The sequence below is a fragment of the Erpetoichthys calabaricus genome, chromosome 13 (genome assembly GCF_900747795.2).
Source record: "Erpetoichthys calabaricus chromosome 13, fErpCal1.3, whole genome shotgun sequence".
Classification (NCBI taxonomy): Eukaryota; Metazoa; Chordata; class Cladistia; order Polypteriformes; family Polypteridae; genus Erpetoichthys; species Erpetoichthys calabaricus.
Window position 1 is genome coordinate 27,742,387 of NC_041406.2, and position 23,483 is coordinate 27,765,869.

At 39.5% G+C, this 23,483-nt stretch overlaps 1 protein-coding gene across 1 annotated transcript in view; it reads left to right on the top strand.

The window, feature by feature from the left end:
* Positions 1–23,483, top strand: part of LOC114664066 (collagen alpha-3(IX) chain-like) — a 164,941-nt gene that overhangs the window by 120,735 nt on the left and 20,723 nt on the right. The window contains exons 21-32 of the mRNA XM_051936132.1: positions 198–251; positions 1,236–1,289; positions 1,940–1,993; positions 4,017–4,070; positions 5,942–5,995; positions 6,383–6,436; positions 10,610–10,654; positions 11,065–11,118; positions 18,859–18,912; positions 20,375–20,428; positions 20,615–20,686; positions 22,307–22,342. Coding sequence (XP_051792092.1) covers positions 198–251; positions 1,236–1,289; positions 1,940–1,993; positions 4,017–4,070; positions 5,942–5,995; positions 6,383–6,436; positions 10,610–10,654; positions 11,065–11,118; positions 18,859–18,912; positions 20,375–20,428; positions 20,615–20,686; positions 22,307–22,342 — 639 coding nt within the window. The remainder of the gene's footprint in view (positions 1–197; positions 252–1,235; positions 1,290–1,939; positions 1,994–4,016; positions 4,071–5,941; positions 5,996–6,382; positions 6,437–10,609; positions 10,655–11,064; positions 11,119–18,858; positions 18,913–20,374; positions 20,429–20,614; positions 20,687–22,306; positions 22,343–23,483) is intronic.

The window sequence follows — 23,483 nt, forward strand, 5'->3', positions numbered from 1 at the left end:
TATGGAGTCATGTTCTAAGTTGACTGTGTCATCTCTTAAAAAACAGGCTGAAGGGAAAAATATTGGGCTTTAGTTCTTGCTTATTGAAGTAAAGATGAAAGGATTTTAAAATAGCAAGTAATCAATAAGATTAACAAGTTAAAGCATGCATCACAAGTCCTTGCAGTGAACTTCATCTAATTCATCTAATATCCTAGGGCCCAAAAGGGACAAGAGGTTTTCCAGGTGCTCCTGGAGACAAGGGAGACAAAGTAAGTAGACTCAAATATGATTCTTTCTTTCTTTCTTTCTTTCTTTCTTTCTTTCTTTCTTTCTTTCTTTCTTTCTTTCTTTCTTTCTTTCTTTCTTTCTTTGACATGCAATATCTGTGAAAAAACTACATTCCAATATGGGTAGATAGACTTAAAATAATGCTGTTCTTCATTTTCTTTGGCAACATTAACAAATGCAACACACTGAAAATCAAGTAGCCTGTCCTCTAGAACAAATTATTGAGTCAAGTAGTTGAAGCTGAAACCATGACAACTTTTAAAGAGCACAGCTTCACTGCTGGCTAACCAGACAAAAGCTGATTAGCCAAATAGTCCTCTCTCCTTTGTCTTATAATAATAATAATTCATTACATTTATATAGCGTCTTGTGTTCTTATATCTATTATTTTAATAAGTATCATATTGATTTACTCTTCTTCTTGCTATATGTGTTCTGTTTGTTTTAGTTAATATGTGAATATAGTAAGATGAAAGTCAACATTGGCATCATGGTGACAAGGTGGTTAGTGCTTCTTCTCAATGATTAAGTGCCTGGTCATTTTTCGGTGTGTTGAGTTTCGATGTCCTCCTTATATCTGCATAGATTTTTCTGTGGGCAGTTGGGTTTTCTGCCTTATCCTAAATACATACTTGTTATGGTAATTGACCCTATGGGAGTTTGAGTGGACCCTGTGATGAACTAGTGCTCTGTCTAATACTGCCAGGCATGTACCGTCAACCTTTGATAAATTGGTTAATTGGACCAAGAAAGATCGTGTTGTTTGTTTTTATTAACAGGTTGCTCATTATATTTATATATAAAAAAAATTGTTGCAGTAGTTTGCTGGTACATTATTTGGGATGAATTATGATGTTCAGCATCATTCGAAAAAGTTAGAAAGTTGTATAAATGGTTTCCATTATCTTTAAAGTTCTTTGCATTTACATTTCGCATTTACATGATGTTTTCATTCTGTGATACAGGGCCCTCCAGGATTTAATGGCATTCCAGGACCTCCTGGTCCATCAGGTCCCCTGGTGAGTTATTAATTGTGTTGTGTACTGTGTGTGGAGTTTGCATGCGTTCTCCTTGTCTGTGGAGGTTGTCCTGCCAAAGACTCCTAGGTTTGGTTATTTGATGAATTTAAACTGGGTTTTGAATGAGTGAATGTGGAGGAGTGCATAGTTGTGTCCTGCAAAAGACGGATATCCCTGGCCCTGACACTGGTGGGAGCTGAATTACAAAAAGCTAAAAAATTATAGATGGATGGAAGAGGAACGGATGAAATGATTTGGAAGCAAAACAAATGCAACATTTACTGTATACTATAGGAATACTAATGTCTACAGCTAAATTGTAATGGATGGAATAATTGAAGAAAATACTGTAGCTGCTATTCATTTTAAAAATAATTTTATGTTACACATTCTGTGATCATAAGCAGTTTGTTATGTATTCATTGTTTAGGACACGAGATATGAATACTGCTGATCTAAACCATCACATATTATTTAATGTATATAAGTTCTATTTGAACTGTATTAATAAATATGTAAAAGCTCTGGACCAGTCCAGTTTACAGAAACATGTAGAATTTAATATAATATTTTAAATTTCCAGTAGCATGCCTTAGTTTCTTGTTGTTGCCATGTGCTATTTAAACAAATTTTTTTTTTTTTTGCTTAAGGGACAACAAGGCCCAAGAGGACCTGAAGGAATACAAGGATCAAAAGGAGACAAAGTAATTTAGTTTTCTTTACTTAATCACAAATTTGTATGCAGCAGTTAGTTCTGTTGCCTTAGAGCTTTAAGGCCATGGGTTCTATTGTTAGCCTGCTCTCTGTTTCTGATGATTCTGCCTGATTTCCCTGTGTTCTTAGTCATATCATCCTATGTCAAAAAGATTTGAACATTTGATTAACTAAAGTAATCCAATTAGAGTGAGTGAGCATCATTATTGTACAGTATATGAGTACATCCTCTTATGAAGATTGATTTTCACATAGCACCCAATATACAGTGGATTCAGAAAGTATTCAAACCCCTTCACTTTCGTCAAACTTTTTTGTGTTGTAGATTTAATTTTAAATAGATACATTTGTCTTCACTTCAGCACCTATTGAGCCTTAATGTTAAGTAATGGAAGGGGCAGAGGGACACCATTGACGGACTGTGCTTAGGGCATCACTTGGCTTTAATCTGGCCCTGTATTTAGTACTGGATAAGATCAATTTTGCCCCTAGAACAGTTGCTGAACTCTTCTAGTCAGGAATTCAACAAGGTGTAGGACACATTCCTTTTGGAAATGAATCCATGCTGACTTGATAGCATCATGTGGCTTCTGCTATTATTTCAGTAGGCCGCAGTATGTTCATGCTACAAACCTCGTGTTTCACCTCATCCAATGGTGCACTTTTGAGACTGAGTTGTGTGGAGTGTGCAGTGACTGATGTCATAAAACCAGCTTGAGACCACAATGGACACTGATGCAAAACATTTGCAACACAATTATGTTGGCTTCTGGGCAATTCGAACACGCACAATGTAGCAATCTACTGTTAGTCTAGTTGAAACCCAAGGTGAAATGAACATTGGTGCTCAGCTATGGGATTGCTCCATTGCTGATCAACACGCTAAAGTGGACTTTGCTTGTGCAGAGGGATTGGAACCTGCTGAAATTCACCAAAGGGTGTTGGCTCATTACAGAAATGACTCAACAAAAAGTTTATGAATGGGTAGAAAGGTTCAGAGTGAGAAAAGCAAGTGTAACCGATGAAGCTCAATCTTGTTGACCATCAACATCACTCATACAAGGCCACATCGGCATTAGCAATGCTTTCATTAGAGAAGGCCGACCAATTACATTGTCTGTTGTTGTTGGACATTTGGATATCAGCTATGGATCTCCACATGCCATAGTGCATGATGACCTGGGGTACTTTAAAGTTTGCGCAAGATAAGATGCCTAAACAGTTTACAGATCTGATCAACACAAGCCAACATTCATCAGTGAATTTCAGCAGGTTTCACTCACTCTGTCCAAAGCAATCTCACTTAACAATGGTGCAATCCTGCAGTGGATCGTCCATGTTCATTTGACCTTGGCTCAAATCGACCAATAGCAAGTGCTGTGCTGTGGGTGTTCAAACTCCCCATTAGCTATTGTGATTGTCTTGTGTTCCGTCTAACGTAACACCACATAATACTCCGACTACCACCTCTTACCACCTCTTAGTTTCCCTATGCCTTAAGCACTTGGTGACATTTAAAAGGTGAAACCCTAAAGTCGCTCCGCAGTTACTCATTTAATTAAGAGAACAGCACAGTCTCGTCCATTTCCATTTTATCCGTTTGAATATTCTCTGAGCTACTGCCAGTCCACTTTGATGCCTGTCTCTTCTCCGAGGCAAATTGGTCCTTCTCTTATCAGGCAGGAGCCCCCAATCCTATATATAGCTCTGGAGGTTTTTTGTCACCTATTCTCAGCCATGCTTAGTCTCAGTCACCCTTCATGGATAGCTTGAGGCAGCTCTAATATAACTTGTCATCTGTCAGTAGCCCCCATCTTCCCATAATATCATCTTGAGATGTCTTATTATTAACTATGTCCACCTTTCTCCCTCTTAGCTGAGGAGGTGGGATTTTCCACTTCCCGATGCCATCACAATGCAACCCAAACATTATAGTATGTGTATGCTTGCATAACATCCTGTGATACGCTGTCATAGAAGTAATAGTGTTTTGGGGATTTTTTTTTTATTTAGGGTCCTATAGGTTCAAGAGGAGAGGATGGCCTTCCAGGACCAAAAGGCGACCCTGTAAGTAAAACACTGCATACTAAAATATGAAGCAAAGTGGCAACCTGAAATCTCTCGCTAAATTTCACTTTCATAAAATGGGAAATACTAAGGGTGGTCTACTGTATTGTAAAGATGTGCATGTTAGATTAATTGGAGATCTTCTATGAGTGAATATTGGTGTGTGAGTGATAGTGCCTTGTTACAGACTGGCACCAACTTGCCATGACCCTAAACTGGAAAAAATGGATGAATAGATGACCACATAACTATGAAGCTGGGAACAGAGCAACAATTGTTAATACTACTGACCTGAGCCTGGAACAAGGGAGAGTCCCGAGGCTTTGGAAAACATCTCGTATCACCCCAGTCCCAAAGGTATCACGTCCTAGTGAGCTGAACGACTTCCGGCCTGTCGCTCTGACGTCACATGTGATGAAGACCATGGAGCGGCTGCTGCTTCACCACCTGAGGCCACAGGTATGCCACGCCCTCGACCCTCTGCAGTTCGCATACCAGGAGAAGGTGGGAGCGGAGGATGCCATCATCTATATGCTACACTGATCACTCTCCCACTTGGACAGAGGCAGTGGTGCTGTAAGAATTATGTTTCTAGACTTCTCTAGCACCTTCAACACCATCCAACCTCTGCTCCTTAGGGACAAGCTGACAGAGCTGAGAGTAGATTCATACCTAGTGGCATGGATCGTGGACTATCTTACAGACAGACCTCAGTATGTGCATCTCAGGAACTGCAGGTCTGACATTGTGGTCAGCAACACAGGAGCACCGCAGGGGACAGTACTATCTCCGGTCCTGTTCAGCCTATATACATAGGACTTCCAATACAACTCGGAGTCCTGCCATGTGCAAAAGTTCGCTGATGACACTGCTATCATGGGCTGCATCAGGAGTGGGTAGGAGGAGGAGAATAGGAACCTCATCAAGGACTTTGTTAAATGGTGCGACTCAAACCACCTACACCTGAACACCAGCAAAACCAAGGAGCTGGTGGTGGATTTTAGGAGGCCCAGGCCCCTTCTTGACCCTGTGATCATCAGAGGTGACTGTGTGCAGAAGGTGCAGACCTATAAATACCTGGGAGTGCAGCTGGATGATAAACTGGACTGGACTGCCAGTACTGATTCTCTGTGCAAGAGAGGACAGAGCCGACTATACTTCCTTAGAAGACTGGCGTCCTTCAACATCTGCAATAAGATGGTGGTGTGCTGGGGAGGCAGCATAAAGAAGAAGGACGCCTCACGCCTGAACAAACTGGTGAGGAAGGCAGGCACTATTGTAGGCATGGAGCTGGACAGCTGGACATCCGTGGCAGAGCGACGGGCGCTCAGCAGGCTCCTATCAATTATGGAGAATTCACTGCATCCACTAAACAGTATCATCTCCAGACAGAGGAGCAGCTTCAGCGACAGACAGCTGTCACTGTCCTGCTCCACTGACAGACTGAGGAGATTGTTCCTCCCCCAAACTATGCGACTCTTCAATTCCACCCGGGGGGGTAAACGTTAACATTATTCAAAGTTATTGTCTGTTTTTACCTGCATTTTCATTACTCTTTAATTTAATATTGTTTTTTGTATCAGTATGCTGCTGCTGGAGTATGTGAATATCCCCTTGGGATTAATAAAGTATCTATCTATCTATCTATCTATCTATCTATCTATCTATCTATCTATCTATCTATCTATCTATCTATCTATCTATCTATCTATCTATCTATCTATCTATCTATCTATCTATCTATCTATCTATCTATCTATCTATCTATCTATCTATCTATCTATCTACTGTACATTGAAGCAGCATTTCTTTTCCTGAGTTTTGAAAGGTTTTCTGCTAAGCAACTAATAAAACAGTATTCTTGTTTTAAGGGTGCACCTGGTAAACATGGAAATGACGGACAACATGGGAAAGATGGAAGCAAGGTATACTCAGTTTGGTGATGGCTTATGCTACATGCTATAATTAGGAGGGGGACAGAAAGCCAATAGTTATTATAATAATGTTTCGCAGATGCATATATTCATTTGCTCTTTTATTTCCCTCATGAATCACAAATAATATTTCAGATATTTTGGAAGGTTTAAACAAAGCTTTGTACTGTACATTCTGCTCTGTAAAGATTTCAATTCCTGGTGTTTTTATGTGTTCCAGTAAATGTAGCTCATTAGTTTGCTTTGATAAAGTTGCTCTTGTTTGTGCAGACTGCACATCATTACTGTAATTGGATGGCTTAGTTAAGGATTATAAGGATATGGGATCTTTCTTAGTTAATCCATGCTTAAATACATTTCAGAATATCTTCATTTTAGGGTGAGCCTGGAGAGCCTGGAAACGTGGGGGTTAGAGGCCTTGTTGGTATTCCTGTAAGTACAGTTATATCTTCTCCATGTTGAATGAAGCAAAGCTATGTAATTATTATTCTGAATTCTACATTTTATACTTAATGGATTTTAATGTCTCAAATAGCGAAACAAAAAGAGATTTAACACTCAAAATAACTTTTGTTTTCACATTCAGCTCCAAACTATGGTACTCATGTCAGGGCCGGACTCTAAACAATGTTGCTTGAGTAAAGGAACATTATTTCATATGCTCTCCCTAAATATCCTGATTTAGGCATGATAATTATATACTTAATTCACATATAGGGGGGCAAAAGAAGTTGTTAAAAAAAACTTTATTAGAAAACCTATAGTAATTCCCTTTTAGCCAACTTCAAAATCCTCTTCTTAGATACAATGCACTTGTCCCAGTGCATCTCCCATTCTTGTTAACATTTCCTGGACTCATCTTTTGCTGCCATGTCTAAAGATACCAATGTTTTTTTCCTGTATTTCTTCTGCCGTTGCAAGTCTTCTTCACTTTAGTTTAAATTTTACTTTCGGGAACAAGACCTGGTGCAAGATCTAGGGAATACAGGAGGATGCAGAACAACAACTCCAATGTTTTGGGTGAAAAACTCTTTGACTGTCAGTGTGTTGTGTGCAGGTGCATTTTCATTATGCCAAATCCTGTTTTGCATGCACCACTTCCTGGAATGTTTTTTTCTTTCCTAATGCTTCCAATAGACACCTCAGCAGTTCAATATAATGTCACTGATTAACAGCCTGTCCATGGGGAAAAAATTCTTTAAGAACACGTTTGCCAATGTTGGAAAATGCAATCATTATAATTTCTTGAAAATATGCCATGGTGAGGTGGAGAAAGAAATATGTACTCAACTCACGTGCATAATTGTACAATAAATGCCAGAAATATAATAATAATAATAATAATAATTCATTACATTTATATAACGCTTTTCTCAGTACTCAAAGCGCTATCCACACAGGGAGGAACTGGGAAGCGAAACCACAATCTTCCACATTCAATCAACTCAGCATGAGGTCTGATCAACCAAACTGTGGGCACACGATACGTAGTAGCACACTACACCCTACTCTCATGCCATGGACCAATTCAGAAAATGGAAACTTTTTTAAAGGATACCAGCACCACAATACAATATTCCCATGATATTAATAATAAAATACAGTAATACATTTTATTTATACAAGGCGCCTTTCAGAGAACTCAAGGGCACCGAACAAACTAACAATAAATAAATAAATAAAAGACACAATTATAAACAACTTAAAACATCAGAAAATCTAAAAATTAAAACCAAACAAAACTACTATAATCAGAAGGAAAAAGAAAAATCCATTTTCAACAGATGTGTTTTAAGTTTGCATTTGAAAAATGAATATGATTTGATGTTTTGGAGCTCCGCAGGTAATGAATTCCAGAGCTTGGGAGCAGAACGGCTGAAAGCTCTGCTCCCCATGGTGGTTAGACGGGCGGGAGGGATGGTCAGGTGGGTGGAGGAAGAGGATCTAAGGTTACGGGATGGAATGGCAACATGAAGAAGGTCAGACAGATATGGAGGGGCAAGGTTATGGATGGCACTTAAATGTTAATAGCAGAATCTTAAAATCAGTACGAAACAAGCCAATGAAGCTGCTGCAAGACCGGAGTAATATGGTGAATAGATGAGGTTTGAGTGATGATACGTGCTGCAGAATTCTGGACTAACTGAAGCTTATGAAGAGATTTATTAGGGAGACCAAAGAGGAGTGAATTGCAGTAGTCCAGCCGAGAAGTGACAAGACTATGAACAAGAATGGCAGTGGTATGAGGAGTGAGGGAGGGGCGAATGCGATTAATATTACGTATTATGTATATTATACATCCTTGTAACAATGGATGAAATAAGTAACATATATTTGGAAAAAGATTACCTTTAAAACAATAAAGAAGGGAAAATATACACTGAAACATATAAAACTATATGCAAACAAACTATATTCCTTACCCCCCCCCCCCCCCCCCCCCCCAAATATTTTCATTTAGTTTTGCAACTGCAAAATTTATTCCAAAGAGAAACTAGCTTCTCTACTCTGTGCTGTCCTTCTTAACTAAACATTTTTGCAAACTTAAGAACCATTTAATAGACATTTTACATAAAACTGGCACCATAAGAAAATTCTAGAAATAAACAAAATTTTACAAAATGAAGTAAGCAATATATACCCAATACGGTATGTGAAAATCAAGAAAACGAATGTCAGTATTGAGCACTGCCATGTGCCTTTGAAATGTGCATGTGCTTTCTTGGTTTTTGGAAGCTCCTGGTGTGATAAGGCTTGCAAACTGTGTTATTAGAAATCTGAAAATTTTTAAATAAAAAATATATCACAGTCTTTGAAGGTAGTATATACGTAAGGAACTGGATGTGTATGTAATTGTTAAGATTCAAAATTGACGTTGATTTTTTATTTATTCTTTCATAATCTTAAAAGAGAACTGTTGCATGAAAATGCCTCTGTGACCAAAGCGCCACCTAAGGTGATCGACTCATTGCCTCGGCCCACACGCAGCACTGCTCATATTGCTAAGATGCCATCTGAAAACTTACTGGAGTCCTTTCTTGTGGATACATTTGCATACAAAGTTGCTCAAATCCGTGGTGATTGCATGTTATATTATATTAATGCCACTTCCCTTGAAAAACTTCCTCATGGTTTCTTTGTCTTTTTATTTTTTCCTCCTATATGTCTACAGTTTATCTCATTTATACTTTTGTACTTACATTAGATGGAAAGTAACATCGGATTGTTAGGCTTTTGTAATTATTCTGTTTTCAGTGCAAATGGACATAATTTCTAAACTATTTTAAGCACAGTTTGTATAAACATTTTACATTTCTCTTTAACCAGGTATTGGAGTGGCTGCAGGTTTTCATTTGACCTTTAATTCTTAAGAGCATTCTCTTGGATAGGGGCACTCTTCTCCAGGTTTGGAGGGCACTGCAGGTTTACTTAAGAGACCAAATTTAGCTTATGAAACATGTTTAGATAAACCTGTATTTGTACCTGAGTGTATTCGTCTATGAGGCAAACTCTGACCAGTCGATATTTCCATTTTCTGAGAAAATACAAAAATAAAATCAGGATCAGGCATTCTTCTGTCTTCATTTTCACAAATGATGTTATTTAAAACAGCTATTGAATGGTGAATACTTGTATTGGGAAAAGTCACAAACTTAGCTGACCAGTCATTTTCTGCCCTATAACTGCTTTGAAAATGAAACAATGAAGAACGAAACACTCTTGAAAAGCAAGTGAAATATAATGAAACAAAAGGTAAAAAAATGAAGTGCCTTCCGTGTGAATAAAGTCACAGTAAACAGTAAGTGTCTTCCTAATTTTGAGAGAAAAGTAACAGTAATGTTATTATTAATTGGCAGCCATACCACATGCAATTAAGAAGAGGACATCAACCTGAAGCTAAGCATGTTTGGGCCCGGCCAGTTCTTGGATAGTTGACCAAACATGAAAAGCTTGGGTTCCTGCTGGAAGAGGTGTTGGTGAGGTCAGCAGGAGACATTAACCCTATGGTCTATGTGAGGAGCTCAATGCCCCAGTTCAGTGATGGGGACACTGTTCTGTTAAAATGGTGCCATCCTTCGGAAGAGACAAAAAAATCAAGGTCTTGACTCTCTGTGAGCATTAAAGATCCTCAGGCATCCTTTGTAAGAGTAGGGTGTATCCTGATATCCTTGCTAAATTTACCACCATGGCCTGGTCATTCTGGCCTCTAATCATCCCCTGTGTCTAACTGGCTAACTATGTCTCATCCCTTCACCTCGTAACAGCTAATGTGTGGTCAGCGTTCTGGTGCAAGAATGGCTGCCATTGCATCATCCAGGTGGATGCTGCACATTAGTGGTGGTTGAAGTAGCTCCCCACTCACTATGTAAAGTGCTTTAAGTAATGAAAAAAGTTCAATATAAACGTAAAGAATTATTATTATTATTAATTCTAAGATCACAAATTAAATAAGGAGTTGCGTTAAAAAGAGTGACCATAAATTAAGAAACTGGCCAGAATGAAAACCTGCGACCAGTATGGCTCTGCACTGCAGTTGACCTAACCAACTTCAGATATTTAGGAATGTTTTATTAAACTCAGCTTCATTTTTATTGTATCATTTAGGGCTTTCCGGGACCAGTGGGTCCAAAGGGTGAGCCTGGAGATAAGGTACGTTTGTATTTTGTGTTGTTGATGATTAATATAACCTAGAGACTAATAGATTCATCATGTCCAATATATGACCTCACAGCTCCTAACTGGCCTGCGCCTGAACTACAATGCTTATATTTCAAGCCATATTTTCATCTAGAGACATCTGTCTGTAAATCATTTCAATAACCATTTTATGGTTATTGCAAGTATACCACCACTTTTCTATACACAATGACAAATTTAATACTACTAAAACATTGAAAAACATACTGTTGAATGCAATATGCACATTATTTTTATTTAAATCTAGAAAGTCTTATTTAGCCCTTAGTCTGTCTGAGCAAAATTGATTTAGTTTAGTTAGCAGAACCCAAGGAAGTAAAGATTCCATTTTCCTTTTTGTCTGCTGTGTTTTCACAATGCAGGGAGAATCTGGGCCTCAAGGAGAAGCAGGACCTTTGGGCCCTCCAGGTAAAACAGTAAGTATCGTTTGTTTTAAAATCTATGCACCCAGTCATTTTATTTAAAGCTAGATTAAGTTTATTTTCAAGAGTCTGAACTGAATTCTGCATTATGTATTTATTAATTGTGATATTAAGAGGGTGACCTGTAATACACTTCCCTGTAATACTGTAATTCCCTTGACTTCCTGATGTGTATCTTCATGTGAAGTTATTAAACTTTACTTTTCTCTGTTTGTTTTCCTGACCACTTCGCCTCTCTTATTACTTCATTACTTCCAAGGTCACTGCCTATTAATTAACACCTGTGCTGTTGCCATCTTTAACTATCCTGAGCACGAAGAACTGTTGTACCAAGTATAACCTTTTACACACTACTTCCTTCTTGCAATCAATCAATCAACCAAATTTATTTATAAAGTACATTTAAAAACAACAGAAGTTGTACTAAACTGCTGTACAAAGAAACATGTAAGGCTACTATAAAACAACCAGTTTAATAAAACAGTTAGTTAATACTATTGAATATCTATCCTCCCCATCCCAACGACCTCACCCACCATAAAAGGTGGAGGAGAAAAAGTGGGTTTTTAACCGAGTCTTAAAGACCTCAATAGAAGGAGAAGATCTGATATGGAGTGGCAAAATGTTCCAAAGTCTTGGAGCAATAACAGAAAAAGCCCTGACACCCTTAAATTTTAGCCGTGATCTAGGAACTGCAAGGTGTAATTGAGCAGATGGCCTCAAAACTCTGGTTCCTGAGATGGGATGAAGGAGATCTCAGATGTATTTAGGGGTGACGCCATGCAAGGACTTATAAATAAACAATAAATCTTTGAAGTCAATCCGAAATTTCACCGGACACCAATGGAGCAAGGCCAATATGGGTGAGATGTTCTCTCTTTTACTGGTGCTACTCTGAAATCTAGCTGCAGCATTCTGAACCAACTGAACAGGGCAGATTTGGGGAATCCCACATTTGAAGAATTGCAATAATCAAGCCAAGACGTAATAAAAGCATGAATCAGTGTTGCCAAATCCTTATGTGAAAGGAAGGATTTTAACTTTGAAATTTGCCTCAGTTGGTAAAAGCTGGATTTTACTACCACAGAGATTTGACCATCATCATCTAATTCTTCCACGTGAAGCCTGAAAACCATGAGGACTGATTGAGATCATTGATGTTAGGTAGAATATTCAGTGGTGGCTGAGTGGTCTCATGGCCATGGAAACCCTGCAGATTTTGTTTTTTTCTCCAGCTCTCTGGAGTTTTGTTTTTGTTTTTTTCTGTCATCCCTGGCCATCAGACATTACTTTATACTTTGTTACATAGTATTGCCTAATCTTATTTTTATATATATTTATTTTTTTTATAAAGTTTTCTTTCTTCATCTTGTAAAGCACTTTGAGTTACATCATTTGTATGAAAACGTGCTATACAAATAAATGTTGTTTGTCAGAACTTCTTACTAAGAAAACTTGCTTACTGAATATCCACTGCTAGCTACTGACATACTCACTTGTCTATTTCTACTGTCTCTTACCTCTGATCGGTTCTCCCACATTAAATGCCTGTTTATGTCTACAAAACCCTCTTTCTTTACCAGTTTCAAATCAGCTGTCTACCTCTACTTAAAACAGATGCTTACTTCCTTTTGAACTGTATGCCCTGGCTCTCTACTAGTGCTAGCGCTTTACTGTACAAGTGCTATATAGATAGATAGATAGATAGATAGATAGATAGATAGATAGATAGATAGATAGATAGATAGATAGATAGATAGATAGATAGATAGATAGATAGATAGATAGATAGATAGATACTTTATTAATCCCAAGGGGAAATTCACATACTAGATAGATAGATAGATAGATAGATAGATAGATAGATAGATAGATAGATAGATAGATAGATAGATAGATAGATAGATAGATAGATAGATAGATAGATAGATAGATAGATAGATAGATAGATAGATAGATAGATAGATACTTTATTAATTCCAAGGGGAAATTCACATACTCTAGCAGCAGCATACTGATAAAAAACAATATTAAATTAAAGAGTGATAACAATGCAGGTATACAGACAGACAATAACTTTGAATAATGTTAACGTTTACCCCCCCGGGTGGAATTGAAGAGTCGCATAGTTTGGGGGAGGAACAATCTCCTCAGTCTGTCAGTGGAGCAGGACAGTGACAGCTGTCTGTCGCTGAAGCTGCTCCTCTGTCTGGAGATGATACTGTTTAGTGGATGCAGTGAATTCTCCATAATTGATAGGAGCCTGCTGAGCACCCGTCGCTCTGCCACGGATGTCCAGCTGTCCAGCTCCATGCCTACAATAGTGCCTGCCTTCCTCACCAGTTTGTTCAGGCGTGAGGCGTCCTTCTTCTTTATGCTGCCTCCCCAGCACACCACCATCTTATTGCAGATGTTGAAGGACGCCAGTCTTCTAAGGAAGTATAGTCGGCTCTGTCCTCTCTTGCACAGAGAATCAGTACTGGCAGTCCAGTCCAGTTTATCATCCAGCTGCACTCCCAGGTATTTATAGGTCTGCACCTTCTGCACACAGTCACCTCTGATGATCACAGGGTCAAGAAGGGGCCTGGGCCTCCTAAAATCCACCACCAGCTCCTTGGTTTTGCTGGTGTTCAGGTGTAGGTGGTTTGAGTCGCACCATTTAACAAAGTCCTTGATGAAGTTCCTATTCTCCTCCTCCTACCCACTCCTGATGCAGCCCACGATAGCAGTGTCATCAGCGAACTTTTGCACATGGCAGGACTCCGAGTTGTATTGGAAGTCCTATGTATATAGGCTGAACAGGACCGGAGATAGTACTGTCCCCTGCGGTGCTCCTGTGTTGCTGACCACAATGTCAGACCTGCAGTTCCTGAGATGCACATACTGAGGTCTGTCTGTAAGATAGTCCACGATCCATGCCACTAGGTATGAATCTACTCTCATCTCTGTCAGCTTGTCCCTAAGGAGCAGAGGTTAGATGGTGTTGAAGGTGCTAGAGAAGTCTAGAAACATAATTCTTACAGCACCACTGCCTCTGTCCAAGTGGGAGAGTGATCAGTGTAGCATATAGATGATGGCATCCTCCGCTCCCACCTTCTCCTGGTATGCGAACTGCAGAGGGTCGAGGGCGTGGCATACCTGTGGCCTCAGGTGGTGAAGCAGCAGCCGCTCCATGGTCTTCATCACATGTGACGTCAGAGCGACAGGCCGAAAGTCGTTCAGCTCACTAGGACGTGATACCTTTGGGACTGGGGTGATACGAGATGTTTTCCAAAGCCTCGGGACTCTCCCTTGTTCCAGGCTCAGGTCAGTAGTATTAACAATTGTTGCTCTGTTCCCAGCTTCATAGTTATGTGGTCATCTATTCATCCATTTTTTCCAGTTTAGGGTCATGGCAAGTTGGTGCCAGTCTGTAACAAGGCACTATCACTCACACACCAATATTCACTCATAGAAGATCTCCAATTAATCTAACATGCACATCTTTACAATACAGTAGACCACCCTTAGTATTTCCCATTTTATGAAAGTGAAATTTAGCGAGAGATTTCAGGTTGCCACTTTGCTTCATATTTTAGTATGCAGTGTTTTACTTACAGGGTCGCCTTTTGGTCCTGGAAGGCCATCCTCTCCTCTTGAACCTATAGGACCCTAAATAAAAAAAAAATCCCCAAAACACTATTACTTCTATAACAGCGTATCACAGGATATTATGCAAGCATACACATACTGTAATGTTTGGGTTGCATTGTGATGGCATCGGGAAGTGGAAAATCCCACCTCCTCAGCTAAGAGGGAGAAAGGTGGACATAGTTAATAATAAGACATCTCAAGATGATATTATGGGAAGATGGGGGCTACTGACAGATGACAAGTTATATTAGAGCTGCCTCAAGCTATCCATGAAGGGTGACTGAGACTAAGCATGGCTGAGAATAGGTGACAAAAAACCTCCAGAGCTATATATAGGATTGGGGGCTCCTGCCTGATAAGAGAAGGACCAATTTGCCTCGGAGAAGAGACAGGCATCAAAGTGGACTGGCAGTAGCTCAGAGAATATTCAAACGGATAAAATGGAAATGGACGAGACTGTGCTGTTCTCTTAATTAAATGAGTAACTGCGGAGCGACTTTAGGGTTTCACCTTTTAAATGTCACCAAGTGCTTAAGGCATAGGGAAACTAAGAGGTGGTAAGAGGTGGTAGTCGGAGTATTATGTGGTGTTACGTTAGACGGAACACAAGACAATCACAATAGCTAATGGGGAGTTTGAACACCCACAGCACAGCACTTGCTATTGGTCGATTTGAGCCAAGGTCAAATGAACATGGACGATCCACTGCAGGATTGCACCATTGTTAAGTGAGATTGCTTTGGACAGAGTGAGTGAAACCTGCTGAAATTCACTGATGAATGTTGGCTTGTGTTGATCAGATCTGTAAACTGTTTAGGCATCTTATCTTGCGCAAACTTTAAAGTACCCCAGGTCATCATGCACTATGGCATGTGGAGATCCATAGCTGATATCCAAATGTCCAACAACAACAGACAATGTAATTGGTCGGCCTTCTCTAATGAAAGCATTGCTAATGCCGATGTGGCCTTGTATGAGTGATGTTGATGGTCAACAAGATTGAGCTTCATCGGTTACACTTGCTTTTCTCACTCTGAACCTTTCTACCCATTCATAAACTTTTTGTTGAGTCATTTCTGTAATGAGCCAACACCCTTTGGTGAATTTCAGCAGGTTCCAATCCCTCTGCACAAGCAAAGTCCACTTCAGCGTGTTGATCAGCAATGGAGCAATCCCATAGCTGAGCACCAATGTTCATTTCACCTTGGGTTTCAACTAGACTAACAGTAGATTGCTACATTGTGCGTGTTCGAATTGCCCAGAAGCCAACATAATTGTGTTGCAAATGTTTTGCATCAGTGTCCATTGTGGTCTCAAGCTGGTTTTATGACATCAGTCACTGCACACTCCACACAACTCAGTCTCAAAAGTGCACCATTGGATGAGGTGAAACACGAGGTTTGTAGCATGAACATACTGCGGCCTACTGAAATAATAGCAGAAGCCACATGATGCTATCAAGTCAGCATGGATTCATTTCCAAAAGGAATGTGTCCTACACCTTGTTGAATTCCTGACTAATTCCTATTAATCCCAAGGGGAAATTCACATACTCTAGCAGCAGCATACTGATAAAAAACAATATTAAATTAAAGAGTGATAACAATGCAGGTATACAGACAGACAATAACTTTGACTAATGTTAACGTTTACCCCCCCGGGTGGAATTGAAGAGTCGCATAGTGTGGGGGAGGAACGATCAGTCTGTCAGTGGAGCAGGACATTGACAGCAGTCTGTCGCTGAAGCTGCTCCTCTGTCTGGAGATGATACTGTTCAGTGGACGCAGTGGATTTTCCATGATTGACAGGAGCCTGCTCAACACCCGTCGCTGTGCCACAGATGTCAAACTGTCCAGCTCCATGCCTACAGTAGAGCCTGCCTTCCTCACCAGTTTGTCCAGACGTGAGGTGTCCTTCTTCATTATGCTGTCTCTCCAGCACACCACCGCGTAGAAGAGGGTGCTCGCCACAACCATCTGATAGAACATCTGCAGCATCTTATTGCAGATGTTGAAGGACGCCAGTCTTCTAAGGAAGTATAGCCGGCTCTGTCCTCTCATGCACAGAGAATCAGTATTGGCAGTCTGTATGTAGTGGTCTGTCCAATTATTCGTTATATACCTTAACCTCTTCTCTTTAAGGAATCACTGTTACTTTTAACTATCGCTACAACGCTAGTTATTTACTTACAGACTAGACAAACTAGACAAGACAAGTGCTTTTTGCCCTGCACCGTGTCTCATAGATGCTAGCTTTGAAATCAAGTAGCTTTTCTAAACACTTTCCAGACACCTAGCTAACTTTGCTCCTTTTCAGTAAAAAAAAAAAAAGCCAAACAACACTTCTAAAAGGAATAAAACCTTTAAAAATTCCCACACAAGAAAGTTTTTAGGAGCAAAATGTGTATTTTAATTGGCTCTCTCATTGCAGTAACACAAAACACTGAGCACTCCTTTATCTCTCAAGGATGATGTCAGTACGTCAGTCTCAGTTACCGATCACTGGGTCTCCTCTCCAATCCTAACATTAATGAGTGAGGGTGGGTGAGTATGCACTGCGATAAACTGGTAACTTGTCTAAAGTTTCTGCTTGCCTTGCAAGTAGTCAATCAGATTTCTAGATCAATACTTGTGCCAGATAAGGTTCTAGGCCAACAAAGCAAGTACTGGTCAGTGAGCTGAATATGCCCTAGAAGGATAGGATGGAAGAAGCTTATGAAAGAAAGCCATGGAAAGTATCAAACACTCATCCTCAAATGCCATAAGAGGGGATTTCAGGCCTGGAAACTCTCGGTGGAAGTAGGCTGGGCTGTAGAGGATTTCCAGGTCAGTCATTATGAAGAGCCTTTTCCATTTTCTGGATTAGAGTTTCAGTCTGAAAGAATCTTGTGAGTAAGGTTACCAAAACAAGTATTGACGTCACAGAAATGCAATGAACAATGAAAAAAAGTCACTCAGCAGAGGGGGCAATGGTGTGTGAGGCTTTCAGGGTAAAGGGAGCTGCCCCAGAATGCTGGGGTTCGCTGTTAAAATGCTCTGGAGGTGTTGTTGGCTTAACTCGACAAAAAAACCTGAAAAATTTGCCAACCTGACGATGGCCCACACTGCAAAGCTATGTCAGGAAGTGGACTTTTGAAGGTCAGTCACTCCGTCATTTTCTAGCCGGCTTATTCCTGAACAGGGTCTGCTGAAGTCTATCCGAGTTAGCACAGTGTGCAAGGCAGGAACAAACCCTGGACAGGGTGCCAGTCCATCACAGGGCAAACACACCCCAACCACACACCAGAGCCAATTTAGGATTGCCAGTTTGCCTGACCTGCATGTCTTTGGACTGTGGGAGGAAACCACAGCACCTCAAGGAAACTCACGCAGGCACACAGGTAATTTGCAAACACCATGAACCCTGGTCTCCTTACTGTGAGGCTGCAGGCTACCACTGAGCCACAACTTGTGAAGGTGTGATTTCTTAACATCCACCTCATTTAAGGTGCAAGGAATTTCCCTGCTAATTAGATGCTATCAATGAATCCATCACATTACAGATATTAATACAGTAGTGTAATTTAGGATTCTGAAATAATTATTTTTGATTTAAAACTTGTCGGGACATTTTTTATTGCTGCTGCCTCATAGATCCAGCATTTTGGGTTTAAATCCTGGTCCCTTTGACTTTCTATAAAGTCAGAGTGTTGCCCCCGTGTCTAAGCACATTTTCCTCTGGGTACTCCGATTTTCTTCCCACTTCTCAAAAGGCCTTCATGGTAAGTTACTTGTTGACTCTACATTGAAACGAGTGTAAATGAGTATGAGTGTGCCATGCAGTGGGATGGCATTCTGCCCAGGGTTGTTTCTTGCCTTGTGCCCAGTGTTGCTGGGATAGGCTCTAGCTCTTTGTGACTGTAAATTTTGTAGTTCACCACTTTGGGAATACATGAATTTAAGATACAAAGTTGACTTTCCCATTTTGAGAAGATATTTAGGAATAATAGATTCATGCTTAACACTGACTAAAACAATTAAATGATTAATCAAAAGTGTTCATTTACATTTACGCAGTCCACTCAAATGTCAATTATTTCATCTTCTTTTTGTTTTAAACAAGGGAGAACAAGGAGAGGTGGGACAAAATGGAATGCCTGGGCCAAAAGGATCTCCTGTGAGTAAGGTTTATGTTATTTAGATACAGATGTATAGACTTTTTAGTTCTTGCTTTTATACTGGACTAGCTGTGTAAGCCTGTACTGTAAAACGCCCGGGGTCCTAGAAACTATTGAAATCTTCAGAAATAAAATTGAAATGTAAAGACGTCAGGTAATTGAAAGGAACTACTCTGGGCATCTCTCTCCTAAGAGGTTTCATTTTGCCGACTTGCTTGTCTCGCTTGCATAAGAGTTTCTCTCTTTTTTTGGTGGTTTTACTTTGGCAACAGAGTCGCTTTCTTCTTCTGATTCGTTAACTTGGGGCTTGCCGGCTCTCCGAGTAGCCGTAGTAGCCTCGCACTTCCGGCCCTGGCAGACAGACACACACACTTTCACGCATAGACGTTTAGTTTTCTGTTTCTCTTACCCCGACTCCAGCTCTCACTTCTGGGCCAGACAGACACACGCACACTTCCACATGTAAATGTTTATATATAAGATGCTCTTGTTATACTTTCTGCAATGTGTGTAAATAAGTGACTCTTAACTTTTGATATACAAATTCCGTCCATTTTATCAAAACAAATACAATACAAAATAAAAGCATATTTGCTATAGTCACTATTTAGCCCCTTTATTGTGATCACATGCTCAATCAGTAATACTGTGTAAAGCAGGTAGCTAGATGTCAATGAGTTGTGTGTGTGTGTGTATGCAATTCAGAACGACAATGGGCTGTAATAAAGATTTCAGTGCTTTTGAATGTAATATGATACTCAATGACAGAGTGCCGGTATGACATGGAGGACTGTGCTAACATCGGCTGGATCACCCTTCCCTGAAATTGGGATCAACTGGAAGGCTCTTGGGCACAGCCATCAGCATTGTGTCTGTTTGTGGAGAGCGTGTCAACCGTGCCGAGAGCTTTACTTACCGGCAGTGACATTTGTGTCTCTGGTGACTCTGATAGCCACATGTGTGCTAGTGCGCTGCTGTTTTCCCAAGTTACAATATATTGGGTGCTTGTGCTCACTCTGTCTCAAATTTATGCAAAAGTGGCTATTTTTTAATATCTTCGTTATTGTTTGTTTTCTTGAGAAGAAATATTATTTGTGTTCATGGCTCATTCAGGCATTCTCAGTTTTGTAAGAATAGGCTCTTGCCCCCATGACTGTGAACATTATTTGAGAAAAAAAAATGCTATTAATCTGCTAAATAAGTTCAATTTTATTACAGATCACAAACATCAGGTTGTATACCCTTCAAACGGCACCCGTGCACATATTTGAGTATCACAAGTAAACCTGCTGAAGGAAAAAATAACATTGAATACCTCTGAGATCTTTTTTACGATGATATACAAAATAATTGTGATTTAATTGTCATAATAAAGCTTTGCTTGTGCCAATGAAACATTTCTGTAGAAAGCCACCTCACTGAGAAGATTGTTTGCATTCCACTTAATATAATATATTTTAGGGAGAACTTGGAAAACCAGGAGCAGTTGGGCCAACAGGACTTACAGGAGAGACAGTGAGTAAATAACTATATTGTAATCATAATATGATATATTTACAATGCCTCATTCTCAGATATAATATTTCTTCTGGAGTTCTCGAGTTTCATATAGCATAATAAGAATGAAACTTGAAACATCATTGATGTTTGAAACCACTTTTTTGCATATATGGCTTTTTAATCTATGACACTATGTAACAGGGTGAAAAAGGTGACAAAGGAGAATCTGGATTACGTGGAATTAAAGGTCATACAGGAGAAAAAGGAGAGAAGGTATTTATCTATGGCATCTCTAAGTGTTGGTGTAGGCAGGAATGACTGGCAAGCAAGATAGGGTTGAGTTTTTGCCTATCACTTGATGTTAGGATATCTGTGTCTGGCTCACACAATCATTCAAAAGGAAATGGGGGTCCAGAAAATAGATGGATGGGTGGTAATTATTGAACATCAACTGTTTTCAGTTTCACTGAGCTAAATTTTCCCCTCAGCATGAAAGATCTATCTATCTATCTATCTATCTATCTATCTATCTATCTATCTATCTATCTATCTATCTATCTATCTATCTATCTATCTATCTATCTATCTATCTATCTATCTATCATATAGTGCCTTTAATATCTATCTATTGTGAGACTTGCCCGGACACCACCAGTCGGAAACCACATCATTATAAAAAGCACACGTTTATTATTCATAAATAAACCCAGGTTCACAGTCTCAGAATGCCACACAATGCAGAAAAGCAATAATCACCCCAATAAATCTGTTTCTCAGTCCAATCCTTGGCCGCCTATCTCCTCCTGGGAGCTTTGTCCAACTCCCACTCCCGACTCTGGCTCCCAGACTGTAGGAAGGCGGCGCCTTTTATCCCTGTCCGGATGTGCTCCAGGTGTCTGATGACACCCATCCGGCAGCACTTCCTGGTGTGGCGGGAGTGCTGCCCTTTGCACCGGAAGTGCTTCGGCCGTCCCTGGCAGGTTCCTCAGCCATCTTGCCGAGTGTGGTGGAAGTAACTATTTTCGAGTCCTATGAGGTTTGAGGCACCCCCTGGCAGTGGCCACGGGTCCCAACAGGCCAGAAGCTTTTTGTTCTTCTCCTGTGGTCCTCTCCTGCTCCAGGGTGGTTGCCCCCTCATGGCCCGGAAGCTATTCCTGCCACCTTCCGGTACTTTTAGGTATCCCGGCCAGGTAATGACCCTGGCAATCTGCCACACTATCTATCTATCTATCTATCTATCTATCTATCTATCTATCTATCTATCTATCTATCTATCATATAGTGTCTTTAATATCTATATATCTATCTATAATTATAATTTGCAGGTCATAATACTATTTTAAAATCTCACATGTGTCGGTTTTTCTACCATACTTGGCCTGCTTTATAATCGCTAAGAAAAACGTTTTGAATGAAGTTTTTAATTTTTGACTTTGAAATCATGTAAGCTATTTTATCCAGCAATACTCTTGATACACTAATTATCCTTTCTTTGTAATAGATCTAATAATATTATATGAACATTTAAAGAAAGTGGGAGGACATTTTTTTAGTTATTTCACTATGACAAGATAACTGGTTGTGCACTTGTACCCAGTCATTATGAGAATTATCAAATAAGGATACAAAGGAATGTCAGTACAACAAGAAAATTATTGAGAATAAAATATAGTAATGCATATCAAAACAGGTTTCAAATTAAGTATTGTACAGTGCTTCAGCATGAAAAAAGCATAATTATCATATATAATTAGAAGTAAAACTTAAATAAATAATTTTCTGAACTTTGGTATTTGCACAGTGGTCTTTTGTATGTCCTGTGTTCAAATTATCTCTGCCTATGTATTAGTGAAGTTGTGATAAAAGTATAATTACATTTTTTTTATTCCTAAGGGTCCTGCTGGGCCACCAGGTCCAAAAGGAAATCAGGTAACTAATTAATTCCACATTTTATATGATAATGTAAAAATCCAAGAGTTTTTCTTCTTAATGCATCAATTTTAAAACAGGAATGAGCTTCAGTTTTTGCGACCCTGAACTGGATTATTTCAACTGGATTATCAGACAATGGAAAGATGAATACACAGACTTGTTTTTCTCAGCCCCTGTTCAAATATACAGACTCACGGGACAATCAATGAATTAATCAATCAATCAATAAAAAAATAAATATTGTGCAGATATTTCAAAATGAATTTAAGGCATATGGTGTTTCATAATTTTCCTGTTCAGAAAGTAAATTTTGCTTGTATTCTGTTGCTGACAGCCAGTGTGCGTTTACATGCACACACATAATCAGGTTAAGGTCAAGACAGGAACCTAATTTCTTAAAAATCCCCATTTACACGCTCAAGTAATATTCTGGAGTTCTGCTTTAGCAAAACACTCTGACGTCATTAAACTGCACCAAAAAAAAGAATTATATGTCCTCATCAGCCACCGTGAATCTGAAAACCAGCATGAAGCCCTTTGACAATTTTCTTGTATTTTAGAAATATGTTTAGTCACACTGACACTATTAACGTTTCTTTTACCGAACTGCATGCAGCACAATCTTTTCTACTTGCGAGTTACTGAGCCCTGCCAAGGAGCAGCACACTGGTACGTGTGCTTCTTGCTTTACACCCAGTGCTGCAGGGATAATAATAATGCAGGTATTTTTACTTCAATATAATAAGTATTGCATTAGGTTACTCATTACTTTAAAATGTAATCGGACTTACTTAATGCACGTTACTTTTAATGTGTTATCCTACTGCTTTCAAGATTGTGTTGCTGAGTTTAGCACCGTTTGTGCTGCTCATCAACACAAATTTAGCAATTTTTGAAATATTGAGACAAATTATTTCAACCAGGAGAAGGAATAATGTGATCACTCAAGCATTTGCCTTTGGTGTTTATTGATGGCCTCTTCTACCTGTAGCTGGAAATGCACAGACTTCAAAACCCCTAACCAGTGTTGTGTATGAACTATGTCCAAAAGGGTGCATTCATTGAACAAGCTCATTTTTCTAAGAACGTTGAACTTAACGTAACATAATTGCAAGTGAAGAACTTGAATGTGAGCTAG